The following is a 14,863-nucleotide window of genomic DNA, read 5'->3' as shown; positions in this document are numbered from 1 at the left end:
GTTTGTACTTCCGTTACAAACCTTCAAAATAAACCAGATAATGTAAAACTATTTCAACTCGCAATGTTTCTTAAATGTTTACGTGTGAAAAATTCGTGGACAAGGGGAAAGTCAAAGAAAAAACGTTTGTCAGCCGTATTTCACTTTGGTTAGAGTACTGGTTGGTAAAGAGAGCTGACTTTAAAAAAGTGGAAATCGATTTTGTTGGGATGCCGTGCCTCTTAGAGACAATGTGATTGGCCACCACAAGTGCCATCCAAAAATACTAAGCTATGATTTGCTATATTATGTGTCAAAGGCGGGACTTGAGTGAAACCCAACTATCAAGTTAAACTAGAATGTATCTGTTTTAAAAGACATTTGCATTGAAAAGGAATAACCTAAAAAACTCCGTTTTTAGTAAGCTGCGTTTTGTGTCGTTATTTATCTGTTGGACTTCACCTTTCACATTCAAGATTTATCATTTAACACAATTGTGTTACTTTTTGAAGTTGAACTGTCAAGCACAGAAATACAACATATGTGTGATGCTTTAATGTAAGTTGTTGATATTTTTACGTGTAGTCGCCCCTAAAAGCATGACTTGCCCCTGAGGTTAGGCATTCTATTATCATTATTATTATTATTATTATTATTATTATTATTATTATTATTATTATTATTATTTCATTATTATTATTATTATTATTATTATTATTATTATTATTATTATTATTATATATTTTTATTCATTTACAATCTATTGCTAAACATAAATGTTATAAAAATGTTTATAAAATGGCTTCTTCAAGGCTTTAACACTGGCGACATGATATGGTAAAATATTATTATTATTATTATTATTATTATTATTATTATTATTATTATTATTATTATTATTAATAATAATAATAATAATAGCACCAAATTTAGTGCTTTTATTTTGTAGGCTACAAACCTTTTTTCCATTATTAGTCATTCCCCTACTCGTTAGCTTGATGGACTTAGTTAGCTGTATCTGTTTCCTGAATCTCCTCGGCAGGACGTGCTCAGCGGCTCAGGTCCTGGACTCTTCTACGCATGCTTCTTCTGATCCTGTCGTCATGATGGAGAAAAAATAGAAAGAGTTCTTCTACAGTTTAGATCCCTTCAGGCCTACATTATGAGACATGGAGTCAGATGATGCGGGCTGGTAGACCTGTTCACTTTATCATGTGTCATGAAACTGTCATAGCTGGGACTATTTAAGAGCCTATAGTTTAACTAAAAAAAGTTTAATGGTTACTTAATAGGCCTATAGGTTCTTATTTCATAGGCTAATTCGCACCAATTGTAAGTCTATGAGTGGGTTAATACCTAAAAAAAAAATCCCATAATGACATCGTGAAGCTTCTTGTGTCGCTGCTAAAGCAGGCACTTCAAAGCATATGTAGGCCTTATTTGATTTTATTTAACAACACGTAAAGCACTCACTGTAACCCCCCCCCCCCCCCTTTTTTTTTTTTTTTTTTTTTTTTTTTTGTAAAAGGTTACTAGCACCCATATGGGACACTGCATACTGATAGTTAAATTCAGCAATCTCTTGGAATAATTTACTACTTCACATAATTGTAAAAAATAAATTAATTCATAATATTTGTCAAACTACACAAGGTACAGCCGTACACTGTAATTCATTATGATGTGGGGAATAAATACGCCACGTCATGCCTACTCCACTAGATGGCAGCAAAGTCATTCATCAATAGCCAAAATAACCATTAAATAGGCGGTGTATGGTTGTGAGGTAATTTTAAAAAAAGATTGTTGCGATTCTTATTCTTTTGTTATTGCCACACTGCCAGAAAACACCTTACGTATTTTAGAGCAGTCTTTTTTTTAAGTTGATGAAGACTAAAAAGTAGTCAACTGAATAAGAACTGGTACTCATGAAATATAACATTCACCTTCTGCTTTAATTCTTGACTTTATCACAAATGTTTAGCTTAGTTTATAAGGAGAAATGAGATTTAACTCTAAAGGCAACAATAGGCTACTATTTTCCATTACCTCCTTTCTTTCTTTCTTTCTTTCTTTCTTTCTTTCTTTCTTTCTTTCTTTCTTTCTTTCTTTCTTTCTTTCTTTCTTTCTTTCTTTCATTCATTTTGTTAGGAAAGAAAAGCCTGCTTTTAATCAGTAAAAAGATTTTCCAGAGATGAAAAGAAAACAAAAACAAAAACGTGACAAGCCAAACATAAGAAACCGGTCCAAACAGTCTGAACGGGCTTCTTCAAAGGTTAATCTTCAGCGTCCAGCCAGGGAAGTAGGGCCGCCCCTTACATTTACATGTTTCTGCTGTCCCCTCCTGCCTGTGCTGTGCAGCGGAGTCCAGCCCCTCTCATGAGGGAGGAGAGGAAGACTGATGAAAAGCTACTTTTTACTGCGTTGTTATGTTTCACGAGGAGTTCAGAAGCTAGAGAGTGACAGACACCACCAGCTCATGGATGCAGCCAAAGCTTGAGTGCTGCGAGTCTTTCCCCTATTTTTGACGGACTTTTCCTCCCTGTCCAGCCTTCACAGGGCAGTTTGTGTTTGTTTTTTAAGCCTACGTTGTTTCCATGGGTGAACACTTCAATTTGTAACACTTAGAGTAGTTATCCCGACTGGTGTTTGAAGATGCAGCTCCGCACAGTGCTCGACGTTCATGTTGTGGACGTGCAGAAGAGAAGGAATCCCTCCAAACATTATGTGAGTTCTCTCTTTATTTTGCTATCGCCTCATTAAGTTTACTTCTAACCTCATAAAAAGTTAGCTGCCTGCAAGTGTATTTAAATTTCAGTCATGCTTATAGCTCTATGGTTGTTGGTCAATCATAAATATCTCACCAAACTTTTAGTATTGTGTTTTGAGCACTTGTCCATGCTGAACAAACTGAATCCTTGGTATTCATTAAATTCCTCTACTCTCTTTCAATGAGGTTTACACTTATAAATGACAGGTAGGTGGGTAGATTATTATTATTTTTTAATTCTCAATCACAAATCACTAGAAGCACAAAATCCCACCCCTTTTGCTTTATTAATTATTATCCATTATTGTACAAAATAGTGTCATGAGGTGTTGAGTGAATTAGGAAGTCTCCTTTTGGCAGCTAGAGGGGTGTGTTAGTGTCTGATAGGCATCAGCTAGACAGCAGAGACCTGTCAGAGTTGCAAGAAACAACAAACTGAGCTGCACAGAGAAGAAGATGTCACAGGCCACACCAGTACCCAGACATTCCCAAAATACAAAAACCACAATGTACCAAAAATGTTTTTTTTCTTTAATGTGCTGGTTAATGTTCTGTTGCTGAGTATCCAACCTGTAAACTGACACTAGGTTTGTCTTTTCCTCCTCTTGGCTGTTTTTCAATAACATGACACACGGGACAAGACATGTTTGTGTTCTTGTGTTAGATTACAGCGTGACCTCAGCTGGAAAGCTAAATTCAGATGTTTTGTGAAGTCTGCGGCTCTTGACTCTACTGTGTAGCAGGCCGATCTTGGGTTGTGTGACTCTACTTACTGTTTTTTTTTTTTGGTGAAAGAGGTTGACCTTATTTTTTAAGGCTTTTTATAACTAACAAGTCCATAAACAAGAGAGTTAACGTTTTTAGGAAAAGATTTTGTGGTTTCGCAGTCATACGTTAGCTAATGTGTTTGCTAACAAAATGATAAAATGTTAAACATTGATGTCTCCTAATTGGTTTCAAATTCTTCAATTAGTTGTAAATATTGCTCGGGATGCATGACCTTAAGAGATCAAACAGAAGAAAATCAAGGTCTAATGGAACTTTATGCAACTGTAACAAACTGTTGATTTTGGTACCCCATGTGGCAAAAAGTCAAACACCTTATGTTTTGCAGATCCAATTCTCTCCATGTGTGTTTGGTGTTCTGTAATGAAAAATCCTCTGCTTTATTTTAACTGTGTAATGTAGTACTCACTGGGGAAACTTGCCTAAGAGAATAATAAGAGAATGTTTTGTTGTAAATCCTTTGAGCATAATTGTTTTGTCGGGCTGAATCTGCTGAGAAAATTTTAAAAAGGTGTATAACACAGGTCACTTTTCTTCAGGATGGTCTGTTTTGCTGTTTTAGTTCATTAACAAACAAAAGTATTAACTTCTGTCAGAGCTCTCTTTGATGCCCACCAGGAAGGTTTAGGGGAACTGTGCTTCAAAGTCAGGTCTGATATGAGCAAAGTGGTTAAAAAGCTCATTCACCACTTGAAAACAAGGTCCACAGGTGGTTTCTTTGAGATCCCACATTTGCGATTGGGCTCATGTATTATTTTCCATAGTGCATTTGATCCAGCTGGAGGGAATTTGTGCTGCACTAGCAGCTCTTAAAGAAAACAAGGGTCATATTTATTCAATCTGCTGAAGGGAATGTACCATACAGTCTTCATGCTTGGTGCCAGATTTTCTTTAGCCAAACACATCCCACATTATGTAAACATAATCAGTAGGAATTAAAGTAATGGACTTGGATATCTTGTGTATGGCCAAAGCAGGGTAGGAGGACAAGAAGAGGCCCCCACCACCACAGTAGGGTGGATATGTATTTGAGTAGCACACGGAGTATGGAAGACGGTGCTTGCTGTCCAACACACTTTCTGATCGTCATTTCACTGATCAAAAACCAAATAGATGCTTTAAGAAGAGGTTCAAGATGGTATCGTTAAAGTCCCATTGGAGTGTGTTGTTGAACTTCCGTCATTCCAGTAGGAGGAGTTTGTTGGTTCTTTGTGTCTCAGAAACACCTGTCATTGTTCCTGTGATGGGGCCCCCACAGATCCACATGACATTATGTATAACCTGTCTTTGGCCTAGGTTTTGCAAAGCACCTCTCAGGCTTGGATGTGAAGCCTGGGATGTAGACAACAGCTTGCAATCTGGCAGGGAGTTGTTTGTCATGGGCGCTTTTTCCCAGTGCCATTGTTTGGGATTTTTTTCTAGGATGTGGTTTTGAGGAGAATATAATTTACATTAAAATGAAAAACAACAAGAATAGCAAGTAAGTTCCTTCTCCATTCTTCATAGTCCTTCTTTAGTTTAAACATCTATAAACCTTTTCTCCTTTATTTTTTTCCACTAGAACAATAACCATCAGAATGACCTCTGTGTGTCTTAGTCACATTTTGTATGTGACCTGAGGTTTTGGCTTGTTTTGCCAGGCTTATATGCTAATCCAAAACAGTAAACAAATTAAACAATTCACTTGTTGACATTAACATGTTAGCATTGTGACAGTGATGATGTTAGCATTTCAAGGTTATCATAGCCTAACAGAGCTGCTAATGTGGCCTGCAAAGTCATAGTCTTGTTTGTCTGCAGGGTCGAGTGTTGGTGTTGTCTCACTGACTCAAGTAATCAAATCCAATGAGCCACGAGACATGTCTCAGTGGGACTGCAAAAATCAATTAAAGAGTCAGGTACAATTGGATTAATTAACCTGAGAGTTAGGATCAATTGCATCATCCATCTCCTGCTGAGAAAGGCTCCCTGAGGCCACTATACATAGGGCACAGACTTTCCCCCGGGACTGCAGCCGGAGGTGAGGGGCTGACTGGGAAGTCCCCACGAGGGAAGAAGACGGAGAAAGAAAAAATCTCATTATCTATGAGCTAAGCAACTGAAAATGCTTATCCGGTTTGAGAGAGGGAAGAAGCAACCCTTTGTCTTTTGTCCCTGCTGTTCAAGTGTGACTTCCTTCCAGGATCTCATGGAGCTGAAGCCAGAGAGTGCATGGCAACTAATCCTTGTTTACACACACAATCAGAGGGGGATGATGGGAGATCAGAGGAATGAGATCCAATGAGAAGTCTTTAGTTAGTGCAGTAAAATGTATTATTGCATGTGTCAGCAGATTAAGGCAACCAGTCTTTTACTTATATTGGAGCTTTTGAAACTGTCTGTTTACCCTTTCTTAATGTACATTATTCAGCTCTGATAGGGTTCATGGTCCTTTTTGGATGTATCTTGCCCTTGCATACCCTTGCACACCTTTTTAGCCCTATCATGCTGTTGCCTAAATCAGACTGTCTGGTTATGTTGCCTGTATTTCATTAGTGAGCTGCTGGAGAGCTTGTTCCGCCTTGCTGCACACTCTTTCTATAATGAACTGTGTGCAGATTGAAGACTGCATTTCAGACTTGCAACTGATGTCCTTGCAGATTACCGCCATATGTGAAAGTGCCGCTTTTGTGAACACACTGCCATGCCATGCGCTAAGTAGGAAATGCATTAGGTGCAACCATCTGTTTCCGAACCTCAGGGCCTGCATGGTTGTTTGTTGGTCCTTTATTGTTGAGGAGAATAGAGAATTTATTTTGGGGAATCTAAAGTCAACAGTGTTTTGTTCTATGAAGGACTGATGTCTGCCTGAACAAATCTGTCTCAGTGAAGACTTTTTTAGTGACAGTTTTCTTTTAAAGGACACAATAATGGGAGTTGTTGAGATTATGAGAGCATCATTTCATTTCCAGGGGCAGTTGGCTCAGGTGGACATAAGTTGTGAAGGGGACTGTCCACTGTATAACCAGAGGGACAAAACAATGCTTTTCCAAAAGTGAAACTAAAATAGTTTGACTGACCGTAATACAGTTCATAAACCCCGCCTCCTCCATGTTAACTGATGGAACATGATCCAAACTTTGAATTAAAACACACATCAAAGGAATTTTTCTCTTTTTTCCCTCCAAAAGCATATTTTTATTTTCTTATGTCACTTTATAGGAAGAGTCATGATTGACAGCTTTGCTTACTGATGCACCTGTAACACTGTATCAGGTTTGCAGAAAAGGCTAAAGTAAAACTAACAAACACTGAAGGAAGTTAAATATATATTTTGACCAGAGGAAGGGGTGGGACATTAATCTCATGGCTCCAGTGGCCAGATGACCTCTTTATGTCTTGACTCCAAAGTACATCCTAGTGCAAGATGTCAGCAGCTGTTGAGGAGGTAGCTATTTTGGCCATTTTGTACAATTAGAGGAAGCAGACATACACCATCCATCTCTATATACAGTCAGCGTAAAGAACCAAATAGACTCTTAACAGATTTTTGTGATCAGCGGTGTTTGAGGAATAAAAACATTTTAGTATCTCTGAAAACATGCTGTTTTCCAGAAATGGTATTAATGACATAACACTTGAAATCTGTAGACCCTCTCTTTGACCCCTGAAGGGTTTCCAATGTGTGATGGAAACAGACCAACTTAATGAGTTTATCTGACCTTTTACGACCCCTTGAAGTTAAGTTGGGATGGAATGCACTTTGTGTCATTGGGACAAGTGGAGCCAAAGTGGTGCCGTGGTGTCTTTGACAAAGTGACTTAATGGGCCTCATGTTTGTGCCTCTCTCTCTAGGTGTACCTCATCAACGTCACTTACTCGGACTCTACTTCCCATGTCATCTACAGGAGATACAGCAAATTCTTTGACCTACAGGTATGTTATATGAGTTGAAATGATCTCACTTCTTACAATAAAAGCTGAGGCTGAGGGACACTTGAATTATGTATGAGAAGATGTCTTCCTCATATTAACTCTGTGTGGTCAGTTTGACCTTCTAGTCACATCTTTCTGTTTAGCAGCTGGGAGACAGCATGTTCAGTAAAAGGTCTCATGTAAGTCTACTGGATGCTGCTTGGAATAAAGGGAAATGGGGGAAATCCAGTCAGCAGATGCAGGAAGAAAACATGACCTCAGCCTGGATGAAACATACAGCATGGGGCAAAGTTAAGCCTTAGGATTGTGTTCAGGATAGACAGTAGCCTGGAGTCAAATATCTGCATTTTTTACCCTGACTGAAGTTTTTAGATTTGCTACATGGGACTAAATATCATTTGTTTTGTAATATGAGAAATCACATTTAACATGTTGCAAAAGTCAGTGAAAAAGAAATCTTAAATGAGAATCTTCTTTAGTTCTCTTTGTCTTTTGATGCCCCTGGCTAAAAAGATAGAGCTCAAGGTAGCTATCAGCAACTCTAAAATGAAATTGTGCTAATTCAGAGCTAATTTTGAGGGATTCAAGAGGAACATGCAGGTATGGAAAAACGTGAAGAAAAGCAGATGCAGCATTTATATGGAATATGGACAAATAAAACACACATGACATATCTTTCTCACATCCTTCAGACCTCTTTTAAAGACATGTTGAAACATTTAGACTATCAAGGCAGGACTGAGTGAGGTTAAAATCTAAATTAGTGTCCCTTTTATCTAAGATTTTCCTTGTAAAAGAGTGTCTCTGGCTTCTTTCTGATAACCCTCTCTTAATAAAACTGCACTCTACAGTGCTGTGTGGCTCTGGTGGGCTGGCTGCGTTGAAGGCAGCAGAGGAAACCCTTTGTTCTCTGGTCTCATGTTAAAAGCCAGGAAAATTCTGCCCTGCTCTGCTCGTTGGAAATAGAGCTTCTCTCCTGTCTCTGCAAACATTAGTCTTGTCCATAGATCCCTGCTGCCTGGGTGTGTTTGTCTGGCCACGGTAATCCGTGAAGAACAACAGTCTGCAGCTGTCCATACAGAATGAGTGGGGAAGTTTTTTTTTCCCATATGGACAAAGTCATATAGGTAAAAGATTGAGTGTCAAGAGTGGAGCAGATCAGTAGTTACAGACAATTTATGAGCGGTACTTTAAGCAGAAGGAAATTATCTTTGAAATGTGTTCTTTATTTACACTAGTAAGATTACAGCCATTTCAACAGAAGGAGGATGTAGTTCAGGAAATGCAAGAACTAATCTCACACAGCATTTGATGGAGTGAGGAGGAAGCTGTGGTCAGGAAAGGGTTGGGGGTTGGGCAGTTTTGGAGCTTTGTATGTGAAGATGTACAGGAGACACTTTTCCTCTGATGCCTATGCTAAAAGGGCATGCAGAGCATCATTGGATTCCTTGGAAAGTGCTTTACAGTTTAAAGAAATTGTAATTTTGATTCCTTATGCAATATAGTCTCACTTCTTTTCCGCCTCTAAAATATTGGTCTTTTTCCAAGCAAAGACTGAGATGTGTTTGTGAATCTGCCAACCGACACCTACAGTCTCCCTCCATCCCTGCACTGTTCTCTGTTTTTGTGGCACAATTGCTCATTTTATTCTCACCAGAAGCTGACAGAAAAAAATGCATCTGACACCCTTGGGCTAACAAATGTGACCATGATCTCATCTGAAAACTATTAATTGACAATTCAGAAGATCCAGGCCAGGTCATAGAACAAGAAACGCCTTTCAAGCAGTGTCCCATTGTCCATTTGATGTCCTCTATCAGCCTTCATTGTACAGCTGGTTGTATAAAACCCACTTGTCCACAACAGCCACATCAGCTGTTTGTCTTTCAAGATGAAGTATCCATTTTCATTGTCAGATGGATGTCCAAAAGTGCACTCACTGCTAATGTTTCAGAGCTCTCAGCACACTCAACGTAACTCATAACTGCCCCCCTGGGACACAACAATCATAAATTATCCACACCAACTCCTTTTTATCTGATTCCCTCTGAATCTCTCCTGCTGACTTAAAGTGAGGCTGGTTTTAAACTCATGCAGTGCTCAGCACATTCATCCCTTATTTTTAACACCCCTTTTCTTCATTTAGAGTACTGCTGAGCCTTAACTGTTTCTGGTGTCAGAGGGGAATGTTTTGACATGAGCACAAGTTGTCAGTGTATCAAACAAAGTTTACTGTCTGGGAGTAGTGAGTGAACCACCCCCTCCCTCCCCCCACACCCTCAAACCACAGTGGACAGAGTTCAGCATTCCTCAAGGGGATTGTGGAGTGTGCACGCTGTCCTGGTTTCCTTTTGGATTGAAACCTCTACAAAATCCCTTACTCAACATTTTCTTTGATTGGGAAATTGGACTAGGGTCAGCCCCATCCTGCCTGTGTTGTAATTTTCCTGACCTACAAAAGACTAAATACCATACAACTTAACAAGGTTGTATTGGTAGATAAAAAGTCACTTTTTTGCAAAGAACACTAAACAAAAGCTGAGAACAATGTGAGGTAAGAGATTAATCAAGAAGGGGTGGGCAATACAGCAAAACATAATCACAATTTTACTAAGGTGGAATCAAGATCAGGGTTTTATCACTGTACAACCTAAAATCTTTCTTCTGATTTAAAACTGAAAAAAAAAATTCTAAAATATTCCTCAAAGAAAGAAGTAATATACTATTAAAATCTTTGTATCTTTTTGTCTGGATTTAATCTCTGTGTGAAGTTTGGTCAACGTGTAATAAGTACAGATGTCACCACACCAGAATGATGACTGGGTATTTTTCAGCTACATTCAGTATCAACAGTTTTTGCTGAGGCGAGAAATTAACGATGAGTTTAAAAGATAAACACAAACAACAGCACTCAGGAAGTGCAATCTTTGTAGATAACAGTGAGCTTATCACACTAGCCTCTGATTTTTTTTACTTCACTTTGTTGCTGAGGCAGCACTTAGTATGTATCTACCATTTTAATAGCAAATATTTGGTGCTGTCCTCATCAGTTTTACTGTCTGGTACAATTTAAAGTGATATCTTTCCAAGGTAATCCAAGAATATTGTTTAAAAAGATAGAAGGTAGTTTAGTCCTAACTGAAGAAAGATGAAGAAATCATCTACTAATCAGGCCTGCATGAAGTCAAAGCTTTTAAAACCTCAGTACTGGCACGGGCTAAATCTGCTGCAGTTGTATAATCACCTTTTCCTAAGATTACAGTTTTAATCAAAAGGGCTCCCGTCTTTAATCACTTCATAACCTGCATTTGAAAAAATAAACTCAAAGTAAGATCAGTGATAAACACATTTTTGATAGTGAGTGAGTCTGTCTTTGAGTTGACCATCTTTGCAGTACAGCCTGTTTATGATGCAAGTGTCTGCTGCTGTATGCTTTGCCAGGTTCATCACAAAACACTGAGAATTCACATGAAAACTTTCATAATGTAGACCTGGGGTTTTCATGAAGTGGAATCTCTCAATGAGGTGCACATGCCTTTTGTTTTAGCACTGCAATGGGTGCAAAGAATGTGCCGGTACTACCATCAATCATGGACAGGCACTAATCCTTCACAATCACATATTGTTTTATCACATACATAATATCAAGGTTATTCCTTAAATTTAGTCAAAGTTCACCAGCCAGGGGTATTTCATGTGTTGGTGACACTAACATTACAACTTAACTGGGGATGGGTACCAAATTAGGTACTTTTATAGGTACCGACTGAATTCTGTAAAAAGTACTGGATACCGATTCACATAAAAACCAAAAGGTACCATGTTTAGGCACCTAAATGCATCCTTGTGACAGTAAAGGAGTGGAAGAGAGGGCGATTTTCCATGCAGGCCATGAACACAGCATTGCAAGGTTATATATTGAAGAATAAATTTGTTAAATTAAAAATGTTTTGTATGTTATTATTAAACAAATTGATATTTTTTACCACATAAACAAATTAATATTTTTTACCACATAAACACAAAAAAGTACCGTAAATTGGTACCGTTGAGTACCGGTGCCAATTGCCAGGTACCAGGCATTGGTACATGTGAAAGGTACCCATCCCTGGAATCAACACCAAAATGTTCACTGGCTGCCATCATGTTCATAGACTTCTGGTCAGCTTCATGTGTAAGACATTAAATGATCTCAAAGAAAATGATGAAAAATAATCAAAATTCAGTTAATCAAGTTTTCATCTTACCAGTTTGCATGGTTCCTTTTGTAGTAGTTACTTGGTAGGACATGGGAGGTTCTGCCAATTTTCTACCAAATACTTTATCTAAAATGCAACTCAGTTGTAGACAGCCTGAGATTCAGGTGTATAAAGCTTGTAGCAGCTTGTGCATCTCAAGCTGGTAGCCCAAAACATAGATGAGTCTCCACCTCTGATTTCTAACTGAAGTGACAGATTCCATACCCTTAACCATACAAAGGTTATATTCAACCCTTTTATTCTCATAGAAAGCTAATTTTAGACTTGCCTGTTGGAGCATCACAAATTCAAGTTCTTAAAGTCAAAGGCTTCAAATGTTGCTGTGTTTTATTTGCAGCATGGCAGAAAAAATTCTTACTTGTTTCTGATGATGGTGCAACTTTGAAACTGCATACATGTTCTATTTGAGACCATTTCTGTCCGACCAAGAGGACTGTTGCCTCAGAATCTCCCTGCAGTAAACAACTTGTCAAGTAAATGTCAAAACACAACCGAGGGATGGGATCAGATTGTTTCCCCACTCAAACATTCCTCCAAACTCCCTCTGTCTGAGATTCCTCTCAGAACAGAGTCTTTGTCTCGCTGCACAGTGCAGTGTCTCTCTGTCTGTTCCTCCCTGTTCACTCCTGTGAGTGCAGTTAAATTTAAATACTTCCAATGATTGTCATTAGAGTGTACAGGAGCCGTTTGGGTTGCTTCTGCCACCATAATTCAGCTCTATTATGTTGTAATACCTAAATGAAGATATAGTTGAAGATTGAGTGTTTATTGAACTTTTCTCCCAGGGCATTTATCCCGGCACTGATTAAGGGGTGTGTGAAAAGAGCCTGGAAAACGTGATTACATCATCGCACCTGTTGCTACATGGACATGTTTGTTTCCCTAGTGAAAACACTTGGCTGACTCTGCGGCTTGGAGTATCCTGTGCAGACTTTAAGAGAGCAGTATAGAGTAAATACAGTATCCTGGGTCCCCAAAGCTTTCAAAATTAACGTGTATGAAATGTGAGAATTTCTTTCACTCTGAGTTTTGTTCCAAGAAGCCCAGCTGTTGCAATAGAAACAGCTTTCACACCTGTCCTCAAGGGTTGATGTCATATGGCTTCTGGACGGGGAGCCTCTCCATCGCCTGAGTCTGTTTCTAAAGGTGATGAGTGAGCACTCCATCATGTGAGGGAGTATCTAGCTGCATCCAGCTGTTAGACTGATAACATGATGAGTGTGCAGCTTGTGTGTCAGACAGGCTATACTATTCCTGAATTTCCCGTTGTGCTGTACAGCCCTTCTTGTTGTTAACACACACTATTGTTATAATGTTCTAAAGAAAGCCTGAAAACCTGGTTTATATGCATATCTGATGTTTTTTCTCTTTAGCTTTAAAGTAGAAACTGTGTGTTTGGCATGTCTGAGCGCAGGTGTGGTTAACCAAGGCTGTTATACTCAGCTCTTTTATTTCACCCTTGTACCACAATAATGAAGGCTGCTCCCATCAAAAGAAACCATCCCTTTTTTTGCTAAACTTCTCCTAGGGCAGCCTCCCCCCCGCCTCTGAAATACAGACAGCCAAGGCAGAAAACTGATGAGCGCAGAAAAGAGAGAACCACAAGAGGAGGGAACCAAACCACCTCTTAGTGGAGAAGTCCTACAAACAACTCCTGCAAGCCCAGACAGAGTGGACCCAACACTCCCCTTCAGGCTTGACTCTGTTTGTCCACCTGGTTGTTTTTGGCTTGGTTTTAACCAAGACCCGTCTCCTGGTCTCCTCCTCCCCCCAATCAAGTGTGCTTTAGCTTGACGTATGCAGTTTTTGCTGCTTAACAGAGCACATCTGGAACAAGGCAAGGCTGAGTGAGCAAAGGCGGGGCTACATCTGGATTTGGAGCTCAGCTCGTTCTTCAGGATGCTAGTAATACTTTTAGTGATTTATTCAAAACGGAAACTAGAAACTCTTGCATGTGATACAGACACAGCCAGCACATTTGCATTGCAGGTTCTCCTCAGCACTCAACCCAGCATGCTCGTAAATCATGCATGAAACATGTTCACAAAAATGGATATACACACATAAATATATCCAGGGTCAACACCTGCTGAAGCAGTTACAGAAAAAGAGTCATTCGCTGTCATCATAAAAGACTTCACACAGCATCCTTCATTCATTCTCTCAGTCACCTTATCTCTTTAAAGATCGATCCTGCAAATGACCAGATGCATCAAGTGTCGGCATCAAAGTGTTAATTATCCGCTTTTTTTCAGCTCCTCAAGTGGAACTAGCTTTTGATTTTTCTCCCCAGACAAGTGTGGATGACCTAACTTTTGTCTGCGGCCCCATGGATCAAAGGGAAACAGTTTGTAGTTGCATGACACAGTAGCTTTTTAGATGAATGCAATTACACCCCCGTGCTGAACTCATGTACCGTAACAAGGGGGTTGACTGTTCAAGGAGAGTGTGTGACCTTTTTTTTTCCTTCTGTTTTAATCCCAGATTCCTGCCCTTTCAACTCTGACTGATAAACGTGTGGTAGATAACAGACACTTCATGTGGTTTAGACATTAAAAAGTCAAGATATAATGCCTGGCTTTTATCTTTTTTCCGTTGTTGAGTTAATTTTGTGCCTTTCTTTTTGATTGTTCTTTCTTTTCTTGTTTTTGCAGATGCGAATCCTCGACAAGTTTCCGATTGAAGGAGGACAGAAAGACCCAAAAAAGAGGATTATTCCTTTTTTACCAGGTGATGAACAAAATCTGTCAAATTAATTTGAAGTTTACAGTTTCCTCACCTCTTAACTTGTTCCTACATTTCAGATTATTGCAAACATGAGATATTCCCTAACCAGTTTTACCATTTAATCAAAACTCTTTATATCTATAAATGCTCTCTTTAAATACTGCCTCGGATAAAATAATCTACAAATGCACACAGATAGCTCAGACCAGTCTTATCTCTCTGATCTTTCTTGCTACGTTTACATGAAAATCCTCTGACAGAAGTCACCATTTGGTCACTTTATCTTGCCAACCCGAAAGCTTGTTTTAGGCAATATTTGAGGCAGATACTGGTGCCAGTATTAGTATCAGAAAAACTCTGGTTACAAACAGGAATTCCAACAGACTTTAAAGGCTCTTAAGAGTTTGTTTATTAAGAAAGAGTGGTC

The 14,863-nt window shown here is 39.0% G+C and overlaps 1 protein-coding gene across 2 annotated transcripts in view; it reads left to right on the top strand.

The window, feature by feature from the left end:
- The first annotated feature begins 2,350 nt into the window (after nt 1-2,350).
- LOC141794872 (SH3 and PX domain-containing protein 2A-like) overlaps nt 2,351-14,863 on the top strand; it is a 56,580-nt gene continuing 44,067 nt past the window's right edge. For both annotated transcript variants that reach the window (XM_074675453.1, XM_074675452.1), the window contains exons 1-3: nt 2,351-2,706; nt 7,370-7,450; nt 14,364-14,439. In XM_074675453.1, coding sequence (XP_074531554.1) covers nt 2,635-2,706; nt 7,370-7,450; nt 14,364-14,439 — 229 coding nt within the window. In that variant the 5' untranslated portion in view covers nt 2,351-2,634. The remainder of the gene's footprint in view (nt 2,707-7,369; nt 7,451-14,363; nt 14,440-14,863) is intronic.

This window comes from Halichoeres trimaculatus, unplaced genomic scaffold (assembly GCF_033239565.1).
Source record: "Halichoeres trimaculatus isolate MK-OKI-2021-1 unplaced genomic scaffold, fHalTri1.1 fHalTri1_scaffold_8, whole genome shotgun sequence".
Taxonomy (NCBI): Eukaryota; Metazoa; Chordata; class Actinopteri; order Labriformes; family Labridae; genus Halichoeres; species Halichoeres trimaculatus.
Note: the sequence above shows the minus strand (reverse complement) of the source record. Positions and strands in the feature narration are given on the sequence as shown.